At 36.3% G+C, this 24,851-nt stretch overlaps 2 protein-coding genes across 2 annotated transcripts; one reads left to right on the top strand and one right to left on the bottom strand.

The window, feature by feature from the left end:
* Positions 1–2,069: 2,069 nt before the first annotated feature.
* Positions 2,070–22,292, top strand: LOC120633391. Its single transcript, XM_039903596.1, has 22 exons — positions 2,070–2,136; positions 2,774–2,859; positions 3,165–3,423; positions 4,894–5,175; positions 6,074–6,206; positions 6,289–6,431; positions 6,968–7,154; positions 10,636–10,748; positions 11,766–11,843; positions 12,366–13,058; positions 13,309–13,411; positions 13,494–13,597; positions 13,691–14,072; positions 14,151–14,311; positions 14,396–14,574; positions 14,804–14,943; positions 15,598–15,834; positions 16,140–16,290; positions 19,109–19,357; positions 20,047–20,222; positions 20,481–20,615; positions 21,555–22,292. Exons 1-22 carry the CDS (start codon positions 2,070–2,072, stop codon positions 21,736–21,738), a joined length of 4,242 nt encoding a protein of 1,413 aa, XP_039759530.1. The 3' UTR covers positions 21,739–22,292.
* A 372-nt stretch (positions 22,293–22,664) lies between these two features.
* LOC120633340 (negative elongation factor B) lies at positions 22,665–24,639 on the bottom strand. The gene has a single exon (XM_039903531.1). The coding sequence runs from the start codon at positions 24,551–24,553 to the stop codon at positions 22,718–22,720; it is 1,836 nt and encodes a 611-aa protein (XP_039759465.1). The 5' UTR covers positions 24,554–24,639; the 3' UTR covers positions 22,665–22,717.
* Between the last annotated feature and the right edge of the window lie 212 nt (positions 24,640–24,851).

The following is a 24,851-nucleotide window of genomic DNA, read 5'->3' as shown; positions in this document are numbered from 1 at the left end:
CGATGATTTTGTATCGTGTTTATAATGGGTACCTACTACCTATGCCTACATGGATATTAGTGATTTAACGTGAGCATGGCGTCATATTTTATAAAACAACGTTTTGAAAATAAATCAAAGAAAAAAGATGCGGAATAAGTTAATAGACACGTTAAACAAGACTTATTTTGTAGAGATCTCACTTCCAATTTAGAGAAATATAGATAGCTTTTAATATTGGTATAGTTAGAAAGAAGGAACCCAGATTCATTATTCCAAAGATATAAGATAGCGAACTTTTCGCTTTTTAATCAAATAAACATTGATTAGTTGGATTTTTATAGCCCTTAAAAAAGACATTGACATAGATAAAAGGGCTGAAGATACCTCTTATACATATATATATAAACTAGCTTTTTTTTAAAATTTTTAAATACTTGCTAAAAATAAATTTTCCCTGCACTCAACCTTAAAATTTTGCGTGTATATTTTTTATCTATTTCCTAGCTATTGTCATGATCATGCATAATATATACAAACTTCTTTTAATATCAATAGAGAGGAAATTGATAGGGCCGATGCATTATTTGTTTTAAAATATACTTTTTTATCAAATTTGAAAACCCAAGGGGATAAAGATACGTAAATCTTTTTAAAATATCGATTGGACGAAGTTGATAATTACATCTATAAAACAAATATAGCAACATAAATATTTAAGCCTACCGGGTATAGATCAGAATTTTAGTAGAGCTTTTTGTGAAGAAGAAAGTACTACCGCTATGCTTATAGCTGCCGCAAAACCGTTTGTTGCCGGTGTAATTACAGGCACTCGAGGAGTTACACCTACGCCTCAGGTTGACGGACACTGGGTGACTTGCCCTGTTTATCGGCTGGTTTTCACTTTTCAGAAAAGCCATTTGCTTGGTCCGTCTGTGACTATAATAAAAATTAAATTAAAAGTATAAAAACTCATCTGGCACATACTTAATCTGTTGAGTGAAGTGGAAGATAGTGGAGAAAATATTATTATTACATAATCCATCTTCGGTAAAGTAGTTTTTTAGAGAATTTAGTTCGCTATGTGTAATTTATACTGAACCTCTAAATGACAACAAATATGAAATTTCCGAGCATATCTCAAAACTGTAGGTCTTTCGCCCCTGTTGACCACGATCCCGATGGGTAACTCTACATTTGTAATTCTGAAAGAAAATGGGCATGTATGAATATTTCAACGATAATTCGTCTCGATTCAAAATATTTATTTTGAGCAGGTTTACAAATTCTTATCTAACGTCAATATACCTACTGCTGAAACAAATAGTTACGCTTTTATCACGTTTTGCACTTATCAAGAAAGTATTTATAGATTTTACTCGTATCTCGATCTCCTGCTTCTTTGTTAATATATGAATAGAGCAAACAGAGCACGCTGATCTTGGCATGGAAACAAAGATGAGTGCTGCAATTTTAGAAACAAAATATAATCGTTGTAACCATGACTGTAAGAGGAAGTATATTGCATACCAACGGATTGGTCTAAAACCTACAAATAGAATATCTTCACTTGATAATGAAGATATTCTATTTGTAGGATAGGCAAGCGGGAAAAACCCTTGTCTTTAACCAGGAAATAATAAAGGATCTTCCCGTATTTTCCTCATATAACTATAAGATGCCTTCTGGTGAGTGCCACGTGGCGACGGCAGATCAAAATGCAGTTATTACCCGTCCTGTTCCCAACGTTGTCTTACGAGACAACTCAGAGAATGTAAGAAAGAACGGGCAGCAGTGTTCTCCTTGCTACAATTACTATCTGCTGCGAGCAGCCCGTCTGCGAAGCGATGTGGTTGTGGGTAAATCACCCTGTTTGGAGAGGCATTTAGTCCAGCAGTGGACTGTTATAATTATATATAGGCTGTTGATGATGATGATGATAACTATAACTAAAGCATGAGTGAATTTAGGCATATTAGTCAATAGGAAAATTATTTTTTCTTTTCATCAAAAAGAGGTGCTAAACATTATGTTTTTGTTTACAGGACCTTATGTGCGGTCGGTGACGCAAAGAAGAAGATAGTAAGAAGATGAAGCCCCGGGGGGCGAGCGTCATGCACGCCTTTACTGCCCTGACTATGCTGACGATGGCCAACGGTGGGTTTCTTATTTACTTTATTATGACGCGAGTGTTTTCAAGGAGTTCAAGTGTATCCATAAAAATCTCTCTTCAGAAATAGCATCAGACTTTGGCATTTTTAGTTGGCACTGGCCAGCTTTTAACTCTTAGCTTAGTTAAGTAGTTAGGTGCTCTGAACACGAATCTCGATGCCCATGGCTTCATTCCCGGATCAATTCAATAATTGTTAGGAATTGTGTTAATTCTTTGAAATTTTCCATACATGTCCATAAGTAGAACATTGGAGGCGTTCGCCCCCATGCCTTAGCATGAGCTATCAATCCTTAGTCTATCAATTCGTATTGGAGCAGCTGAGCTGTTATAATCCTTATCTATCTATCTCTTATGATATAGGTGGCCTGTATAATGTGCACTTCTTTCCTGGTTAAACTTAAATATGATTTTGAACCCATTATTTTTGCCCCAAGTTTATATAATCACTGAGTTTGAAATTAAATGAAATTTTATATTTTTCCACAAAATCACTTACGCCAAGCATGTAGACAAATAGAGTTCCGGCTCAGCACGAAGCCGCAGCGAGCTACGGCACTGGTTCAAGGGGACCCTGTGTGCTCACAGACGTGTTTAATATAATATCAAATCTTTCGCTTTCAGCACAAACAACCTGCAACCAAGGAATGGGACGAGTAATGTACGAGAGATTACCAAATCAGCAACTGCACGGCTTTGACGACGATGTGGTGCGTATATCAGATGAAAATCTCATATTCCATTTGATAATATTGAATAAGATCTGAGTTACCTACGTGTCAACTATATATCTACGTGTCAAATGTTAAGCCGATGAAGAATTCTTTAAAATAAAATGAACCGAAAATTTGGCAAATTTGTATATATAACATACCTACACAAATTTGCCAAATCTAAACAATCAAAATTACAAATTTGTATATATGACAAATACTAATTTGTTTAAGTTGTATAATACATATATAACATATAAAAATTTGTCATATCACAAGTAAAATGGTATTCTTTTCATCAGATACGCGAAACAGCACCTCCGTTTCGGGTTTTAGAAAAATGTCAGGATCTTTGTCTACGGGACCGTTCCGGGAACAGTTTGGTCAGGACTTGCAACTCAATAGACTTCCAGCCTGGAGCGCGTATTGCAGCGTTTAGCCCTGAACCGGAATACGAGGAGTCGACGTGCTATTTGACCAGGGAACAGGCCGCTCCGGAGGGCATTGGCACTCTCATGATCGTGCCAAACAGTGTGCATTTCAATGAAATTTGTCTGACGTGTGAGTTTGTTTAATATTTATATGTATTCAATATTCATGGCTCGTAACATATTCAGGACAACTGAGAAAGATAAAGAATTCGAAGAATGCTTTGTTTACAAACGTAATCCTACATTAGGGATTTGGAAAACTTAACATACCTACCTACATTCGATTTAAATAATTTATCTGAAGGTAATATTTTTCTAACTTGTCTTATTATGTGAAATAACTTATAAATATGTATAGTACGCTTTAAATATATAAGAAGAAACAATGCGTTTAAGTAAATGAAATACTTACTTCGTGCAGTTTATTCACAATAATTTCTATGTATTATTATGAATAATCTGAACGAAATAATTTTATAGGTTGCATATATAAAAACATGTAGGTAAGAAAATTATAGTAGCCATAATTTGTAATTGTAGAGTTGATATTCTTATTAATTCTCTTAGATACAATATTTTTTGTCAACATATTTTTTTTTGTTAGATACTAGCAGACCCGGCTGCGCTTTACGTTTTTTTCTTGTATTTTGTTAAATTAATAGGTACTATTGGTATTATTAAGGAAGTGATTGGTAAAGAACCATGAAAGTTCAAAATATTGGAATTATAAATTGAGATAAAAACTATATCTCTAAAGTAGAAACAAAACACAAATTTAAGAAAAATTTTAAAATCTGTTAAGTAGTTTCGGAGTTCACACCGGACAAACATCGTGATACTGGAAAAATATATAAAAGAGAAAATATGGAATAAAATCGACAGATATTATATTACACCGCATATTTTTATTCCAATCGAAACGTATTTGCAAGATTATCATAGAAATACTTAGTTAATCAATCATTACCTAGCCTCGAATAATGATTATATTGTTCTTTCGATTGACACATATTTCTTCACATTATATTTCCTCTCAACGACCCATGACCGGCCCACTACTGGGCACGGATACAACAATGTACCACAATGAGAAGGGTTTAGGCCGTAGTCCGACACGCTGGCCTTTTGCGGATTGGCGGGCTTCACACGCCTTTGAGAACATTATGGATAATTCTCAGGCATGCACAAACGCACATAACATAGAAAAGTTAGAGGTGCTTGCTAGGAATTAAAAGAGGGCCTTCAAAAATGAAGCCGAAGTCCTATCCACTAAGCTATAACCGTTTCACAATATATTTAGTTTACAAGAATTGCTGGAAATATCATTATACCTACTTTGTAGCTATCGATACTTAAACCACAAAGTAAAAATGAAATTTTTATAAGTAAAATATTTAATTACAATCCATCTATCAGGTAATGATTTAACCAATTTATTATTGGCAATAGATATTATTATGTGGTTAAAAATAGCTTTACTTTCCGTATCTACGTTGGTAAGATAAATAGCGAAAATAATGACGATGTCAATTTCTAAACTGTATTTTGCGCGATCAAGATTCTAGAGGGACATTTTTAATATACCATTATTTACTTGTAGCCAATCGTCCGGAACGGGAATGTCCATCCCGTCGCTATGTTTTTGAACGTCATGCTCGGAAGCGCTTGAAGCTTCCACCATCTGATCTCAAAGAAATCATGGTTGCCAATAGAACAGAGTGCGAGGATAAGTGTTTGGGTGAATTCAGTTTTGTATGCCGATCAGCGACATACGATTCCGCTTTACGAACGTGTTCTCTGAGCCGATTTACTAGAAGAACTCATCCGGAACTTTTGGAGGACGACCACAATGCTGATTATTTGGAAAACACTTGTCTAAACGGTAAGAATAACTGTAGTTTAACGTACCGAATCGCTGTTATCATATGAATCGTCTGGTTACATATTTTTTATCAATCTGTCTTATTTGAACTCATTAGCGCTAACTGGGATGACTCAGATAATTGCGGTGGAACTACACTTTTATATTAAATTTAACTAATCGTTACACTTCATATAATATAAAACAAAAGCTAAGTTTATGCTTTCATCATCATCATCATATCAGCCCACTTCAGGGCACGGGTGTTCTCCCACAATGAGAAGGGGTTCAGACCTTAGTCCACCACGGCCACTGGCCCAGTGCGGATTAGTGAACTTCAAACACCTTTGATAACATTGAATGAATGAATGAATACACTTTTATTGTACACCACATAAACATAAAAATTTAACAAAAGGTATACAATTTGGCGGACACAACATTATGGAGAACTCTTAGGTATGCAGGTTTTCTCGCGATGATTTCCTTCACCGTTGAAACAAATGATATTTTAATTGCTTTAAACTTAGAGATGCGTGCTGGGATTCAAATTGACCGCCCCGAAACTGAAGACTAAATCCTACTCACTGAGCCTTAACGTTGCATGCTCGGAAACGTAGAGTAATAAATTATAGAGTAGCCAAACATTATAACGTCGAAGCAAAAGTGACATAATGTCCATCGTGGTAGAGTCTCATAATCTGTAATCCTGTATTTTTTTAACAAAGGTTAAAAAAAAGCAGTGTGGACGACGTAGAGCTTTAAAATTTTATGAATTCATTCCATTTTACTCTGACGTGATTATATAGAGTATTGATACTCGAAATTGATTGACCTTCGATTAGAAGCGTACAAATTTTATAGGTAAGTACTAAGAGTACGTATTGAAAATTGTTACGGATTGTATTTTTCTTTGTAGCCGAACGTCGTTGCGACGGTTTGGCTGTGTTTATAAAAGAAGAAAATAAAAGACTCGGAGGTCCATTTGAAGCTGATGTCTTTTCAAATATGACGTTGGACGAATGCCAATCTATGTGCGTTCGTGCTGAGAAGTAAGTCAATGCTCGTTGTTTGGAGTACACAATATTTAAATATCAACTTTTTAAATAAATACATGTGCTAATGTTACCGCAGATATTTCTGTCGATCCATTGAACACGACGCTATGACAAAGCAATGCGTTCTCTCCGAAGAAGATTCAGTTTCTCAAAAAGACGACGTGACTGTAAGCGCATCACCTACACACCATTTCTACGATCTCGTTTGTTTAGATAATCGTAAGTATTTTTGTTTATCTACAAACTGGAGGGCTGTTGTTAAAATAAACAAATATACCTAATATATTTGTTTTAATTTGAAATAGGAAATAATCTGCATGATCAAGGCTTAGCACGAATTAACATAACATAAATAATTACAGCAGCGTAACTGTGAAACTTGGTTATATTGGTAAAATAGTAGATGTCTTATTGAACAAGCCATTTCCTTAATTAAAAGACCAAAGGACCCTCAAGTTTGACCGAGTCCACTATGGGCATTGGACTTTCAAACTTACTTAGCTATTTTACCTATTTATAATTTTACTCGACGATCATCAACATTATAAAACAATTACTGGCACCCTGCAGGAGGTCTCCCTAGAATGAGAAGTGTTGGTCAAAAATGATAAATTATTGGCTAAGTGTCTAAATCTTTTCAACATGAACGGTAACGGAAAGAAACCTTTATTGTACCCAGCTGAACGTGTTATTAACATTATAAAAAACCACAATAAGGTTTTCTCTCTAATGATTAGTCTCCCATCGGGTGACAGCTCGCGGGACCGAGTACCCTGACAACAGCGTGACGTCGCACTTGTTCTCGCCCGGAAGACGACCGGACACCGCCTTCCAGAGGTACCGGAACAGCCGGATCACCGGCGAGTTTCACTCCGAGATCACCGGACGCTCCCTAAGCGAATGCTTGGACGAATGTCTGAGGCAAACCAGTTTCCAATGCAGGTATGAATAACTTTCAAAGTATTTTAAAGTAAAGTAGTGAAAGCCCAGTGGCGAGGACTTGTGATACTAGGTCCCACTGAAAGGGATTTCAGTGGGACCTAGTACAACCCTAGGTAAGACACCTTGAACTTTTCGGAGTTATGTGCGTTTTAAAGTATCACATGCTTTAATGTTGAAGGAAATAAAAGTTTTTTTATGCCTAGTAATAATTGACGGACCAGGGAGATGGCCCACCATGGTCCAGATGGTCAGTTAAAACCATCGCCTTTAAATGGAGGAACACTTTAACATGCCGCCCTGTGTCCATCAATTTGAGGCTTCGTGTGCCTGCAATTAAACACCAGTAGCAATGCCCTTCAGACTGGAACACAGCATTGCAACAATGCTGCTTCAGAAATAAGCATGGCAATTATACTTGCCCGGACAAGCTCTGTCACAATAAGCTTTGGAAATAATGTTCTCAAAGTTCTTTTTCATGTCAAAATTGGCACTTTTAGGAAATTTATTATGACAAAATAAGTATATACTATAAGCTTTAAAGTTTTTGTTATTTATTTTTGTTTGAATTAAATTATTGTTTTTTTCTTTTTTTTTTGTATAATAATTGCTTGCTAGGCACTTATTACTAAGCAATTGTGGTTAATGTTATCGTATTATATGTATAACCAAGTTGTGGAAACTCCATTGGTTTATGTGATACCAAAATAAGGCATTACTTTTATGTGTAATAATACTGTTTGTTTCTCCTTGAAAAGCTAATAAATAAAAAAAATAAAAAATAAAAATAAAGATTGTGAAGTCTATTAATCCGCATTTGGCCAGCGTGGTGGCCTTAGCCCGTCTCTTTCTGAGAGGAGACCCGTGCCCTGGATAGAAAGAATTGATAGTGATGATGATGAACAGGGCCCTAGTTAGACTTAAAGATACCTACGTTATTTGTATCGTAACCATATTGGCTAGCAACTGATTTGTTTTCTACAATCTACTTTTAGTAACCATCATTAATAAACAACTCGTAAATTGTTATAAGTGTTTAACGGTACAAGTTTCTACATAAAGTCTAAAAAATGCTCTATTGTTAACGGGGAGAAAATATAAACTTTATTTTCCCCACTCTTAACTTTATTATTTTAGAAATATTAGTAGAGTACCGAGTAATAAGGTTCCTATGTATTTTGTACGAGGGTCGTTTGTTAACCACGAGAAATTGTATTATGATACACCCTTACAGGTGCTATCCGCAAGTGTTATTAAATATTAAATCAGTGAGTCCGTAACGACGTTATTTACAATATTAATATTAATACTTATTGTAATAATATTATAAATGCAAAAGTTTGTAAGTAAGAATGGCTGTTTATTACTCTTTCACGCAAAAACTATCGAACCAATTTGACTGAATTTTGGAATGGAGATAGATTATACCCTGGATTAACACATGGGCTGCTTTTTATCCCGGAAAAATGTACGGTTTCCGCAGGATTCATAAATAACCAAAAAACCGCGTACAAAGCAGTAGCAGGGTAAAAGTACATAATAGGGTAATTATTGTTATACGAGGTGGCATGAAATGTGAGTGGTTCTACTCTCCATAATGAATGACCGTACTATGGTCATTCATTATAGATTTTTAACGGCACAAGTTTCTACATAACGTCTATAAAGTTTCATTTTAGCGGGGAGAAATATACCCGAAATTATTATGAAATGATGTGGAATTTTAATCACTGAATCCCCACTCATCTTTGGCACATATCGGGTTTATCAGAGAACCTAAGGGCACATTCCTTGTACGACGCATGTATAGCTCGAACCTGGAGAAATAATTCAAAATACACTACAACCTAGGTATCAAATATTTTTAGTGATCTAAAGTTACACTACAGTGTGGTCTGTGCAGATTGCATTGGGCAACGAGGACGATGGCGGCCACATTCGTCCTTGATACCAGATGCAATCGTCATGATTGTTGACGTGTTTAGTCTTTTTTAATAACGTGTGTAAACAGATAATTTTGTATTATACAATATTAAGTAAGCGTAAGTACATATTTAGGTATAAACATAGATATGATTTTTTGGGCGAGGCGCATAAGATAACAGTTACAACAACAAAAGATAAATTATTCGTGCGGGGTAACTAAATATATACTAAAATAATTTACGACAAACCTACTTAGATAATAATAATATTATGTGTAATCCATCATCATCCACTGACGGACCTCCTTAACTAACTAGTAGAGAGAAATATAGTAGTATGTTTGTATGTTTATTTTAATTTATAAGGAATGCTTAGTCATTGGTTTAATACTTGACGCCAAAATAACTAAAAATAAAGAAATAAATATATAGATACCAAGACAAATAGGATCGCCATCTAGCCCCAAAGTAAGCATAGTTTGTGTTATATATACGAAGACGATTAATAAATATGTTTATCCATTATGTACATAAATACTTACAATATACAGATAAACACCCAGACACATTCATGTTCACCATACAAACATTCTCCAATTGAGGGAATCGAACCCATAGCCAGGACTCAGAACACACACACACAGAGAACTCAGAAAGCTAGGTCGCTGCTCATTGCGCCAATCGGACATCAAAAAACTAAACAGATTTGGCTGAAATTTTGAAGAAGCATAATATACTCTGCACAGGCAAAATTTACTTTAAACTTTGCAAGGGTGTAACTATAACAGAAATTTACATGGATGAAGTATAACCACACCTTTTTTAGTAGCATGTCACTTTGCCCAATTCAGAAGTACCCGTACCTACGACATATTTTCATGTTTCATTGTATGTTTTTGTCTCGCGAATTGTTTATTTGTATTCTGCAAATCGGTATTGTGTATTCATAATTCAATCTATCGAGCAATACCTTTTTTTTTTAAGCATTCCGACTAAGTACAAAGGCATGTACAAAACCTGATTAGCATGTATGTAGTTCCTACAAAAGAAATGTCGTAATGCGAGGTATTGTGTATGCTTAAATAATCTCTTAAAGTTCATTGAACGATATTGTAGTGTGAGTTGTGAACCCTGCTACGTATCTATTTGAGTTTATTTCCTGGCGTTTACTGACAGAGTCATATTTTAAGCCGAACTTTAATTTACAGAAGTCGATGCCCGTCCGTTGACAAAATAGTATTTTTTTCCTACTTACCTGATATAGAACTTTGGTTCCATTGACCTTTTTATAAATATATCTGTCCTTTAAAGTTTTGATATTCTTAAGTTGAAACCACGATTAAATTTTCATTAAATATCTTTAAGGATCCAGACCAGAAACAAATCATTCTAAAAATAACTGTAGTAGTACACAAACGTCACAAAAAGTTGGTTAAGTACCTAAAATCACTGCGGCGACGCCAATCATACTGTGTATGAGGCCAAAGCAGTTTAAATTAGGAAACTGCAAAGAGAGTTATAGAAATTTTCTTTTCTGAATGTGCATATTTGTCCATCAGGTCTGCAGTGTATAGTGATCGCGCAAGGACATGCAGACTCAGCAGGTACAACCAGAAGGACGGCATGCGACTTCTGTATGACCCAGACTTCGATTACTACGAAAATCTTATGCGTAAGTAAAGGATGTATAGAACAGGCGGAGGTTGATGATTTAGAATAAACATTAATCTTTCTTTTACTTATAATCCGTGAGAATTAGACAAATCTGTACAAACTTATTTTTAAAATCTGTATAAATACCACTAGACATATCGTGAAGTCAGCATCTTCTGATTATTCTCCAGTGGCGAAGCGAAACGAACGTATTTCGGAAAATCTGCGTTCTTTAAGAGTTAAGAAATGATAAATGAACCCATACAGATATAGAGATATTATAGTATAGTGGAATCTGTTAACGCATCTTATGACTGCCAAAATTTCCAAACATCAGCAAAGTTTCAGCAAAGAAGAAATCATTTTGGGTACCTATGTTAAATATATTTTATTTTACGTTTTTAATCATATATGTGTGATTTTTTTATTTTTCCACTTTTTATTCTTTTGAATTCGAAGAAACCACTGATGTTTTAAAAAAACTCGTATGCTAAGCGTTGAAATTTGGAACATAGAGCTTATTGAAATAATTCAAAACAATAATAATTGATACCTAAGACCATTGTTATTTATAGATTTCTACAATAGAGCTAATGTTCTGTCGGACTCGGATACGTAACAGTATAGAGAGGACTGTTATCTGTAACTCAATACAAGTCATACGTTGTCTCCTTATTATCATTTATAAAGGCCAATTGGCATAAGTAGAGTCGTGACATTGAACCTTTGAAGCTGGAAATAGATTAGGAACTCTTATTGTGATCCCTTCAAGAAAACGTAAAGATAGACGAAGTGATAAAAACCTGAAAAATAAATAAAATCCCTGTCAAATTTGGACACCACATAAAAATATAAACACTTCGTTACTCTCTATACCAAAATTGTATGTACTTATGAATACCAAAACTTTAAGGGCTCTAGCTACAAATAAATAACTGAACAAACATTATAATCGTAAAGTTAAAATCCAAATATTACTGCAATTAAAATATAATTGCTATTATTGCTTTTAAAGAAAGAAAAATTATTCTATTAGATCAGCTAGTAAGTGGAGAAAACGAGGCAGGGGGCTCGACAGGAGGAACAAAATCGACTTGGGGGTCTAATTCATCAGGTTCGATTCGATGCACTTGTAAACTTGAAAATTTGTTTAAATTTAAGTATTCGGATTGGTCTTCGTGGCTTATATTTGTAGCAAAAAGATTGTTTAATGCATGATCGACCGATATTTCTTTAGAGGTCTTATGTAGCATAATCATTGATATATGCATGAACTATCGTAGAGAGTTTTAGCAGGTTTGACTCATTGATTTACTGTTTTAGTAGGTAAGTAAACAAAAGTTGATCAGAAAATATCGTCCTCAAAAGCATGAAAGCTTATGCATATTTTTAGACTTTTTTATTTACAACTATATGTTCCAATAGATATTATTAAAAATTTTAATGTAGATATATAGACAATTATTATGTTGAGGGTTGAGGGTATATAGTTTATTCAGCAGTTATTAACAGTTGAAGTAGTTAGTATACGTAATGTAGTAAGCTCTTATTAGTAGATCAGTAGATCAGTAACTAACACTTTAACAAAAATATATCATACGCACTAATCATTAATATTATCTGTTTTATCTTCAAGGTGGTAGTAAAGGAGGCGATCGGGATAGATACCCGCCCGACGTGGATCGTTATCCAGATGACGACCGGTACTATGAAGACGATCGTTACCCTGCACGGCCCGACCGGTACCCAGATGACCGGTATCCGGTCGGCCCTGAACCTTACCCTGATAGATATCCCGGGGATCGTGACCGGTATCCAGCAGACAGATATCCGGACGATAGATACCCACCTGGCGTGGGACCAGATCGATTCCCAATTGACCGCTACCCTCCACCGATCGACCGGTATCCACCAGGAGTAGACAATAGATTCCCAGCGTACCAAGGTGGCAGATTTCCAGTGGGAGACCGATACCCAGTTGACGGAGGACGGTTTCCTTACGACCCACCAAACGACATCGGCAGTAGATATCCGACGTCAGATCGGTACCCTGTCAGTAGATACCCTATTGATGTTTACCCTGACAGATACCCCGCAGACCGATACCCAGCTGACAGGTATCCGGTTTCAGACAGAAGGCCGATTAGACCCTGGTCTAGTAGATATCCTGACAGATACGATCAGGACCGGTACTCTGGTTCTGGTGATTGGGGACGGTATCCGTTCAGTCAATACCCTGTTGGTGTCAATCGAGATCCTGTACCTTTGGGTGGTGACCGTTATCCCGATATGTATGATAAATATCCGCCGACCGGATCATCATATCCTGGTAAGCACGATATTTTATTTGCACTTTTCACTTTGTGTTGAGGGATTAATTTGATATTTTTCTTTGATCCTTCGTACTTACTTGACGAGAAAGTTAGAGTCATTAGAGTAACCAGATGTTCTCAAATTGTCTTTATGTGTAATGGAAGTCACTAAAATATTGAACATACCTTTAACATAGGAAATAATGACATTCATTAATTACGTACATTTTTTTAAACAATTTATTATATTAGTTACTTTATAAGCAGGCTATGGACGGGGGGGTTACTATGGGCAGGACTACCCAGCTGGGGACAGATTCCCTGCTGGAGACCGGTATCCAGATAGAGGAGTTCGTCCTGGAACAGACAGGTAAGTGAAATTAATGAAATGGATAGGGATCTATGTATTTTCTCATTTGTTCTTTGAATACAGTTTTACCATTGATTTATAGATACCCTGTAGAACCAAGGCCTCCATTTGGATCAAGAAGGCCTGTTGAAAGACCAGGTGGTTATCGTGGAGGTTATCCACCACCGGGAATAGATAGACCCTTAGGTAAGTGCATGTTCTTAGCGTTTTATCGTTTTTTTTTAGTAGTTCCATAATAATATTACTGTTAACAAAACCTCATAAACTGACTCATTTCAGGAGGAGGCGGTTATGGTGGTTATGAACCAGATGGACCAATAGGTCCTGTTGGAATACCAGTAAATGCTCCAGTTGGTGGTGGTGGAGGGGTTATTAGTGGTCATATCGGAGGACCAATTGGAGGACCAATAGGAGGTCCCATCGGTGGCCCTATTGGTGGACCGATTGGTGGTCCAATAGGCGGTCCAATTGGTGGCAGACCTCCTATTGGCCAAAGACCATGGCAAGGCTCTAGATGTGAAGATGATAGCTTTAGACAAGTTGGTAGGCAACGCATGCAACGCCGATTTGTACGCCGTTTCACAACTGCTCAATCTTTGGCACATTGCCAAAGAGAGTGTATTGAAGCTCGCGATTTCATTTGTCGGTCATTCAACTACAGGTATAACATTATTAATAGCTTTTGGATTTACGTAATCTGTGATATAAAACGTTACTAATGTAATGGACACATTTATAGGGAAGTAGGTTACGGAGCGGAACCACGTGACAATTGTGAACTTAGCGACCGGGATACACGAGAACTCGATGCAGCAAATCCAGCTCATTTTGATAACACAGCAAATGAGTACGATTTTTACGAAAGGGCACTTGGACGGAGCGCTGACGATTGCTTAGATGGTAAACGAAACCTATTATTGCATCATCAATAAAATAGATTTGTGTACTGAGTTGTTTCATAACGTTTGTTATTGTTATCGCCAGTGTCGCAAGTTTGTAATGAGGATGGAATGGAGTTCACTCTTCGATTACCCGAAGGTTTCTATGGACGCATGTACACTTATGGTTTCTACGACAGATGTTTCTTCCGTGGTAACGGTGGTGTTTCCAATGTATTGAGGATTACTGGAGCTCATGGATATCCTGAATGTGGTACCCAGCGGGTAAATACATATTCTTAGTACCTAGCAAATAAACGTGGAATATCGTCGAAATAGTTTGTCGCGCTTTGACATGCAAAAGGTCTAAAGGCTATTCCATTCTATTCTAGAGCATTTATTTAATACGTTATGGACCCTTTACACTTATGTTACTAATAATCCCGACGATATAAAACATTTATTCACAAGATTCAAAAGAGAATAAAATGTTAATGATTAATGATGATTTCAGTACGGTGATACGATGACGAACATTGTCGTCGTGCAATTTAGTGATAATGTTCAGACATCCAGAGATAAACGGTTCAATTTGACTTGCTTATTCAGAGGACCCGCTGAGGCTGTTGTCACTTCCAATTACATTGGAGCTGGGTGAGAGATTAGTGTAAAAAATGTGTCCATTTGAATTATAGGTTATTTCTGATGATACTTAAAAGAGAAAGTAATCTATTTTTCAAATAGACGCAAAGATTTTTTTAAATTTCATAGTTAGGTATATTAACAGTTAACAGTTTGCTTGATTTACTGTGAAGCTTGCTGTGTTGAGTATTTCCGAGTTCATGGTGTAATTTTATTGATTGGCGTGATTCTTATTATTTTAGAATCTTTTTTTTTGTTTTGGGTATAGGGTTTCAAAAGTATATATAGTTTGTCCAGTGTCTATGTTTAATTGTTAGTGTTAATTTTGCGTGTGTGTGTGTGTGTTTGAATTCTTTTGTTGTCTTTGCTAGGTAGTTAGAATAGGTTACTTGAGTGATTCGCATAATATGTATGGGTCTATTTTATTTATGTGATTTGAGTGCTGTTATTAACTAACAGCTACTAACTTAGGACTTTGAATGAAATCCTTTATTTCTTCTTCAATTTAGATAAAACTTAGTTTCCTGTTCGTGTTATGAGTTATGACAACTATTTACGCGCGCGATGCACTACTTTGCTTAAATGGGTTTCATTCAAAGTCATCAAATCTTTAAAAATAACTCGTCTAAAGTCTAACAGTAGATTTGGCTATGATTTGGTTGACAGGTCTGGAAGTCCTATACCAATAGAGTATTTGCCAGAGGAAAGTTCACTGAACTCAAAGGTCAGGCTGCTAATCTTGTATCAAGGCAGACCGACAACGACAATCGCCGTGGGAGATCCGTTGACATTTAGACTTGAAGCACAGGATGGATATAATTATGCCACGGATATATTTGCAACGAATGTGATCGCCAGAGATCCTTATTCGGGACGATCAGTACAGCTCATTGATAGAGTAGGGTAAGTGCAGTATTTTCTCGTTTTTTTTTTATTTACGGGAATTAGTTAGCATCTTGTTTAAAACTTAGAAGAAGCAAAATGATCCATTGTTAGTTGTGAAAATTTCATGCAAGGAAGGGCAACTTCACATTTAATTAAGTATATTTATAAACGAAATAAAATAAACTTATGTGTAACAATATCAGCTAAGAGATGTACGGGGAGCTTGCTTTGGAAGATGCACGCCGACCCTTCGTGATCTTTTGTACTAGCCAAATCCTTGAACTATCTTTTGTTTGTGGTGTAAAATTTCATTATATTTTCAGATGCCCTGTCGATCCGGACGTTTTCCCAGAATTAGATAAAGGACGCAACGGAGACTCGCTAGAAGCTAGATTTAATGCATTTAAGATTCCTGAATCTAACTTCTTGGTATTTGAAGCTACTGTTAGAACATGTAGAGATGGATGCCAACCCGTAAGAACCACAACATTATTCATCATTTTCAGTCGATTAGAAACTGCCCCTACCACTTTTGAGCATATACTCGTAGGTCTTCTCTCTTTTGGTCTCTTTTTGCATTTTGGTCACAAACTTAATAAAATTAGGCAAAATCTTTCTTAGTTTACATGTATACTTTCCTTTACAATCCTAATTTTTTTTACAAAGATTTGATTGATCCAAGCATCCAAGGAATGCATTTTTATCAGCTAGGTAGCATTACCTTCTTTTCTTCTCGCATTTCGTAAACAATATTGCTTTTGTTCAATTCAAAGCGCAAGTACTTCTACATTGTTTTTGTTATTTTAAATTGATAAAAATTTACCTACGTCAATGCGTACTAATAAAAATAAATGTGTGCTGTTATCAGACCAGCTAGTTAGGGTTGAGTCTAGGTTATCTAGTCTATAATGCTTGTTTGTCCCATATAATGTAGGCATTATCGGCTATCTATTTGTGAACTTATCCTATACATATTTAATTAACTCACATCACATTAATATTATATTAATAGCTCTATTTTTCTTTTTTATCTATTCAAATAATGAATAATCTATGTATAGCATCTAATGTCTATTCAAATTATAAAAAAACGCTCGAAAATGTTTTCCGTTAACATTAAGTAGTTTTTAACTACCTAATTAATTGATGGTTAAGTATAATTGTGAACTCTGAACGAAATGTTTGTTTATATGTATATATTCTAAGTATTTATGTATATTATTCATAAAAATATTCATCAGTCATCTTAGTATCCAAACCACAAGCTACGCTTACTTTGGGGCTAGATGGCGATGTTGGTATTGTCGTATTATTGTCGCAGTAACTCCAAAAAGTTAATAAAATATAAAACTCAAACTAAGTATCAAGCTCACTAACGTTAAATAAGAAATAACTTGAAATGAAAGTCTGGTTCCCATTGTTATTTAGGTACTGCCCAATTTCAAAATGTTTGTGTATAAACTTATAACAGAATTGCTGTGCGGGCAAAGCACGTTTACCTACCAATTCTTTTAGAAAATACAATAGGTACCGGCATGGATAACTGCTACTATAAACACATAGTATCTTCCATAATAAATATCCATCTATCATCTATCAATATCTTTCAACTTTTTGTCCTTGCCCCGTGTAGATAGTAGTGTTGCCCAAATTCAGTCTTGGTCTTGCAGTCTTGGTCTTGTTCTTGCGTTTTTGCAAGACCAAGACCAAGAACAAGACCGCGTATTTTTAGCAAGACCAAGACCAAGACTGACCGTGCAAGACTTGAGCAAGAACAAGACATAGCCTGCAAGACTCTTGCGTCTTGCAGCTAGGACTTAGCGCTATTTCACGGAGTAGTTAGGTGTAACAGTTCGGTGTATAGGTAGGTAGGTACGCTTAGGAATTCTATGAGACGCAAAAAACTATATCAAAGAATATGAAAAACTGGACCTATGCGCATTACGACTAATACCATAAACATAGCGAATAAAAAAATATCTATTAAAATCAAACTGAGTGCATGCATAGTTATGTTTTAACCATCGGCACTTTGATAATGCGGCATCAAAGGTTTTGTACTTACTTCTCAAAGAAATTTGCCGCTTTTCGGAAGTACATGGTTATGATACACGCGCCGGCGGCTTCTTTTGAAATCTAAAACAATCGTTGCCGCCGCGCCGAAATCATAACATTTGACACTATTCATGCAAAATAATTTCGAATTTTAAGAGTACCTACAGGTGTTCCAAAGAATAAATAAGTTTCAGAGTGCTTAGAATGAAAATGAATACATTATACTGATCACGCAAGTAGTATTATGATTAGGATAAAATGGTGAGGATAGGTAGTAGATGTCATAATAATTCATTCTAGTAAGTAATTATAATATTGATTACTTATATGGTTTTAAACTAATTACTTAGGTACTATTATTGTACATTTAGTCATTATATTTCTTAAGTTTTTACAAGTTGTTTTAGCAAATGTAAGCTTATAAATCATAAATGTTTATTAAGAAACAGTTACTTCCATGGAAAACGACATATAGGTCAGTTGATTTTTCGAATTTCTTATCAAATCTTCAGTTATTTATTAATCTGCTTGATCTTTACTATGGCTATGTTAATTCAAGCTCACAATGTTCCAATTCTAATACGTTTTTCTAAGATTTAAAGTAAACTTTAATAAATAGTAATAGACTAATAGGTAATTGCAAGACTTGCAAGACTCTTGCTGCAAGACCAAGACCAAGACCAAGACTGGGAGCGCAAGACCAAGACCAAGACCAAGACCAGGTGTATTGGCGCAAGACCAAGACCAAGACTGGCTAAGTCTCGTCTTGTTCTTGCATTTGGGCAACACTAGTAGATAGTGTAGCTTGCCCATGCTAGCCGTTCTGGGGTGGTAAATATGTAGGTAACCACAATGGAAAAGCTGAAAAGCCCAAAAATTGGAAAATGGGCGCGATTAGGTGGTACAAACTACAAAGTTCACTGTGATCTAGGTAATCAATTATTTATTTAACATCTTGTTAGTGCGGCAGGGTCACTTACACTAACTAGATAGAACTAAGTACTTACATAATTTATGGATGGATAAGACCAATGAATCCCACCAAAACATTGTGTTAAAAACTAGCCAAGTCTCGATGGAGCTGCTTGTTTATCTCTGAAAAGTAATGAAGACAAAGTCGTGCCAAGTTTTAGGTTCCGTACTGCGGTTTCTTAATTATTGTAGTTAATGTTGTGTGACTTGATGAAAGAGAAGATTAAACATAACATTTATCATAAACTATTGATTTGTACTACAGGCTTATTGCCCAAGCCACACCGGCCGATCTGAGCCATCCTTCGGCCGCCGACGGAGAGACGTCAACTCAACTATTGAAGCTGATAAGAACAATACAACTGAAACTATGAAACCTGATGAAGATACTAAGAATACGACAGATAACAAGAGCGAGGCGTCCGTATACAAGATATCTTATGAAGAAGCAACGGTTGATAAGTATCTGAAGAATGAAGTTGAGACCCCCAGTCATGTTAGGAAGATGATTGAGGTAAGTAATTAACTAAGTATATTTTGCTTTCTTCTTGGAAGAATAATCAAAGAATTTAAAAAAAATATGCCTTTAAGTTTGCAGAGTGAACTAATTTTACGTAAAGAAAATCACAACAGAAATATATTATTTCTGGCAATAAAGAGAACGTTAAATTCAAAACAAGTTAACAGTTCAGGATCTTTATAGGTTTTAGTTCACTATCTATTTATTTTTAATGGAGGAGCTAGTTTAGCCAACTGTGGGATAGTGTCAGCATAGCGATCGTAACAATATAATACAAATTTTAGATATTTGCCTGGTTTTCGCGGATTATAGCGAATTAAATTTAATATTCATTGCATCTTTACGTTATCAAATCAAAACTGAAGAGATCCGTAGAAGACCCAACCAACACCACAGTTACCAACACACTAAACAAGCTAAAGGGCGGGGCACTTAGCTCGGAGAACCAGATTGACGTTGGCGTCCCAACCCAAGGAGCTGGAATGGCGACCTCGCACCGGCAGCGTTGGTAGACCCCCTGCTAGGTGGACAGCTGACATTTATGTATTTGGAACGCTCTACAAAAGACTTATGCCCAGGCCCAGCGGTGGAGGTCCATTGGTTGACATGATTATGATTCATTGTATCAAAAAAGGACTTCTTGCCAACGGAATAAAAATATAAAATTTGTTTCAATTACCTAGGTGTTTGACAACCGTAACGAGTTGCTGGAAGAGAACGGTCCAGCGGATTCTTCCCCGATAGTAGCTGCAGTCGGAGTATGCGTGTCTCCGTATCACTACCGAGCCCTTCTGGTCGCTCTATGCGTTCTTCTATCCCTACTGTTGGCAATGTTGACCGCTGCACTGTTCATTTACAAGTAAGTATTTTTAATATGTGTCTCGGTAATGTTACTTGTGGCTTTTAACGGTGACCGGTGCTGTACGAGGCGACTAAGGGAATTTAAATTTTACTACTTCCGTCTACTGGGGTCGCCGACCCGTCTACCAAGCGTGGTGATAATGGGCAAACGCACCCGTTGTGAGAGGACTCCAGCTGTGGACTGTTATAGGCTTTATGAATGTTAAATTAGGAGAAGCATTCAACTTTTTGACATTTTACTTATTTTGCATTAAAGGCGGTATTGGCGGGTGCTACGTAAGAACATCGAAGTGACTTCGGCGCCCATGCACCGAGCGGCTGCGCCCATGCCCCGTCCTACGAGACCATCTCTGTTCTCTGCTTCACATCTTCACAAGCCTTTCTCGTTAAGGTAACAAAATCATGATATTGTGTTAGCTTTGGAAGGCAACTTGAATAAAACAATGTTATGCGATAGTTACGTTAACATGTTCAAACTCCACCCCTGCAGTGAGAAAATTGGCCTTTTCTCTGTTTAATTAATATAGATACCTACTTTTTGGCACTTCCAACCTCGCAACAATGGTCGTCATACAAACCTAGCCTCGTATGGAAAAGATGGGTAGCCATTGGTTGCCAACAGCAGTAAATATATTAAACTGTAGTTTATATAAATTATGTTAAGTATATTTACTTTGCCAATAGCTAGAAGTTACAGAATACTGGGGCTAGTCACACATTATTTTTAAGTAGGTATAGGATGGCTCGCTGGTAGATTGTTTATTAATTAGGTCATCGACTTTATTTTATTTGCCAAACTCAAATTACGAACACTCAGCTTGGTTTTGTGCTTTCTTGTTTATTTTTGCAATATTTGCGAAGCTATTACACTTTTCTTTTGTATTATTTCTACATCGGACTCAAATGAATTGTCAATTGGGTATTTTTATTTACGTTGCAATAAAACACCCTCGACCAACCTGCAAAACCTGTATTTGCTCTAGTACTTAGGTATAAGTTTTACAGGTTCTTTAAAGGCGTTTTTCTAAAATTTGAACGATGTCAGAAATATTCTATATAAAAAAGGACCCCTGGGCGCGCAGTTCTATGTAATCTCAATAATTACCCTCCTAGTAAATGTAGAGAAAATTACGAACTGAAAATATTAGCAAAAAAGGATAAGCAAAAAATGATAGAAACTGCAATTGATGTTTATAAGGCGCTGCGATTTTTAACACCCGACTAGAGACTATTTTATTATTTAGCGTTGTGGGTTTCTAAATTTTAAATTTATTTACTTATTAGAAACACATAAAGATTTAATGTACCTAACTATTAGTTTTGTTTACAGTGGACTGGGCAGGAATTTCTCCGAAATAGGCGAGGAAGCGGGATCGTCAGGACGTTTGGCGAACGCATTCGACGATGGCAGTGAGCCTATTTACACTGACCCTTCGCTCTTTGAACGGTCTAGGTCCCTACGATCGTTGCATTCACTGGACTTGAAACCAGATCGCTGTGAAAATCGTGCATGAAAACATGAACTACATTTCAGCAGCATTTCGAAATATAACCGCGCACGATAATTTGTACTGAACAAAAATCCACGTGTTAAGTAAACGAAATAGGGTTGGTTTTTTTTGAAGAATTATTGCTGTCGATATCATGTGGTCACAATTCAATTTGCCTCGAATTAAGGCGCGTCATAGCCAGAGACGCGTTCAAGTTTGCGTCCTGCGTGGGACCAATCAGAAGAGTAGCTCTAAAACGCGCTTCTGGTGATTGGTCGCACATTAGACGCAACCTTGTAAGCTAAAGTTAGACGCCAAAGTTTATCCGTGCCTTTACACAGATGATAGCGACCATAAATATCTTCATTTCATTCAAATTGACTATGTGTGTAGCAAAATCGCGCGGTAATATTTCTTATGATGGGCTAGCATTAATATGTTAACTTTTATAATAAACTTTTACATTCTTCACTAACTACAATAAGTCTTAACGGCCTTAATGTGCTCAGTTTCTAATCCGTCCAAAGATCTTAATTATTTGTAATAAGTAATACTTTTTATTTAATTTCTTAATTCTATTCTATCTTTAAAGATTTTATTGTAAGTCAGTATGTACTAATAAATAAAATTATTTTACAGTGATCATTGATTTTTTGTTTATTGATTTCCTTAACTAAAGCTTGCTGGAGCTTCCAAGAAAATTTTCAGTACATAACTTAAGCATTTTATTATTTTAACTAGGTATCTTCTCTGATGTTTTAATATTTGCGGCTTTATTATAATCTATAGACTTCATATATACATAGTCACATTCACAGAAGACGCTTAACCCAAGTGGCACAAGACCATATATGGAACTTCCTTAAAAAAGACCTAAGCCCAGCAAGGCCATCTATTGGTACATGATGAGAGTTATATTATTTGGAGGACTCTAAAGAAATAGTTGCACAAACTCTTTGATAAAATTTAATAGTCCATAAATACAGTTATGTTTGACTTAAAATTAAGCAATATGGTAAGGTGCAGGAGTAGGGACACTCATCAAAGGGGAGTCTAAATACTCCATCTCGCTGGCAGCAGGAGCTGGCTCCACTTGTGTATGCAATTTTTGTTGCAGAGCTTCGTACAATTTATGCACAGATTCAGTGTGTTGTGTTCCAGGCTGCAGGGCCTTCATCAATGTTTGTATTCTTGTGTCAGGCAACTTTGGATGAATATACCACAAAAGTTTTAATAAATGTCTTGTTACATTGTCCTTTTCAAGCCCAGCAAAGAAGAACTCATCAAATAAAACAGTACTAAAATCTTCCCCTTGGAATTCATCTGGCAATTGTATCAACAGACCTACGAGTGCATGCAAAAACGGATCCTCATAGGCTCTGCCGTCTTTACAACTGCCTAGAATACTCAAGATTCTTAATATAGCACCCCTATCTCGAAGTTTGGCTGAATGAAGTGTGTAATACATTGCAAGAACACCACATACAGGGCTCTCCCTCATGTAAGCTTCACAAGCATCTGGTGGTGGACCAGAATGTTCTATAGTTGTGATAGCAGACTCTCGTTCATCCGGTGGCAGTTTATTATGCAATGCTCGGACTTGGTCATCCACCATTAATGACATTAATGCTGGCAAATACTTTGTAACCACTTGGCTATCAAGCTTTGGCTCCTTGAATGTCTGAGTGTCAATAATATGCCATGCACTCAATCCTAATGCTAACATTCTTAATAATAAAATCAAAATTGGATTATCGCGTGGAAGCCCTTCAGTGTTTATTAAATGTTGCAGTATTTTTATAGCCGACACTGCCAAAAAGTTAACCGCATAAGGATCGCACAATGTCATAGAGAGGTCGCCAATAACTTGCTCTTTGCCTTTTTCTATATTATCCAAGAACCCTTGAAGTTCTCTAGATCTTTTAATGTCAACATTTCTTTCTCTTATGCATGCATCTAAACACCATGTGAATTTGTGACAAGGATCAACTGATATAATTTCCTGCACTTCAGAATCATGTAGTGCCATGAGGAGCTCAGCTCTTAATGTACAATAATGAACATTGCTAGTTCTGAGGAACAGTGTACGGAGAAATTGAAGAACCATGTCATAGAGTTTTATGCTAGTGCCTATCATATGTGCCAACTTTTGCACAACACCTCCTTGACGCCTGACTTTTGGTGATTTAGAGAAAAAGAGATTTGTTAAATTTTCATGGTCAAATAATACATTCTCTTTCTCCCTGATGTATTGACTCAATAATGGGGACACTTCATCACCAAATAAAGACTGGTTATCCTGCCAAATTTGCCTCTTAACTTCTGTTTCTGTATCATTATACAAGTCTCTGTCACGAACCAGTACTTTTAAATATTTATCGTCAATATGAGGAGTGTTTTTTAGAATACTCATAATGACTGGCCTGAGAGCCTTAACTTTGACCACAGAAAAACTCTTTGATAGCAACTCTTTAAGTTTTCTTTCATTTTCTTTTTTCTCTTTTGGTGATATTTCAATTACGGGCTCCTTTTTCTCTTTTGAGGCCGATTCGTTATGTTCCTTTTTTGGTTTTGGGCACATCAAATTTATGTGTGATATGAGCTTATCTCTTAATTCTTCTAACACGGATGTATGAAAGTCCAGGCGACGGACGCCGTGGAGATCAAGCAGAGGCAGCATAGGTCTTAAAGATGGAAGTAAGATACCGTTTTCAAGTTGAAATTCTTCTATTGCCTTAAGCGGATCAGTGCAGCTGGTGAGGGCATCTCGGAGAAACGTTTGTCCGGGCACTCCAACATCTTCTAACCCCGTGCCAGGTAATTTACTTGATGATGCCATAGTGAGAAGGGCTTTTTAATCTAATTTTAGTAAATAAATCAGAGGAAACTAAAAAATGCGGGTCAATTCATCATCAACAAACAAACGTCAAAATCAAATCATGTCAAAAATTTAAATAGTTTTGTTTTTAACTTGCTTTACAGCTCTAGGTTCTAGCTAGGTTCTACATCAGTAGCAACTTTATCCTCATCGGTTACTTGACAGTTGCTTTGCACCGAACTCGTAAAACTTCTAGTGAACCATATCTTCCTCTGCAAACACCTTGTTGTCTGTTGTCAATGGCTGTACGGTGATATAC

The sequence above is a fragment of the Pararge aegeria genome, chromosome 21 (genome assembly GCF_905163445.1).
Source record: "Pararge aegeria chromosome 21, ilParAegt1.1, whole genome shotgun sequence".
NCBI lineage: Eukaryota > Metazoa > Arthropoda > Insecta > Lepidoptera > Nymphalidae > Pararge > Pararge aegeria.
This window is presented reverse-complemented; position numbering and strand designations above follow the sequence as displayed.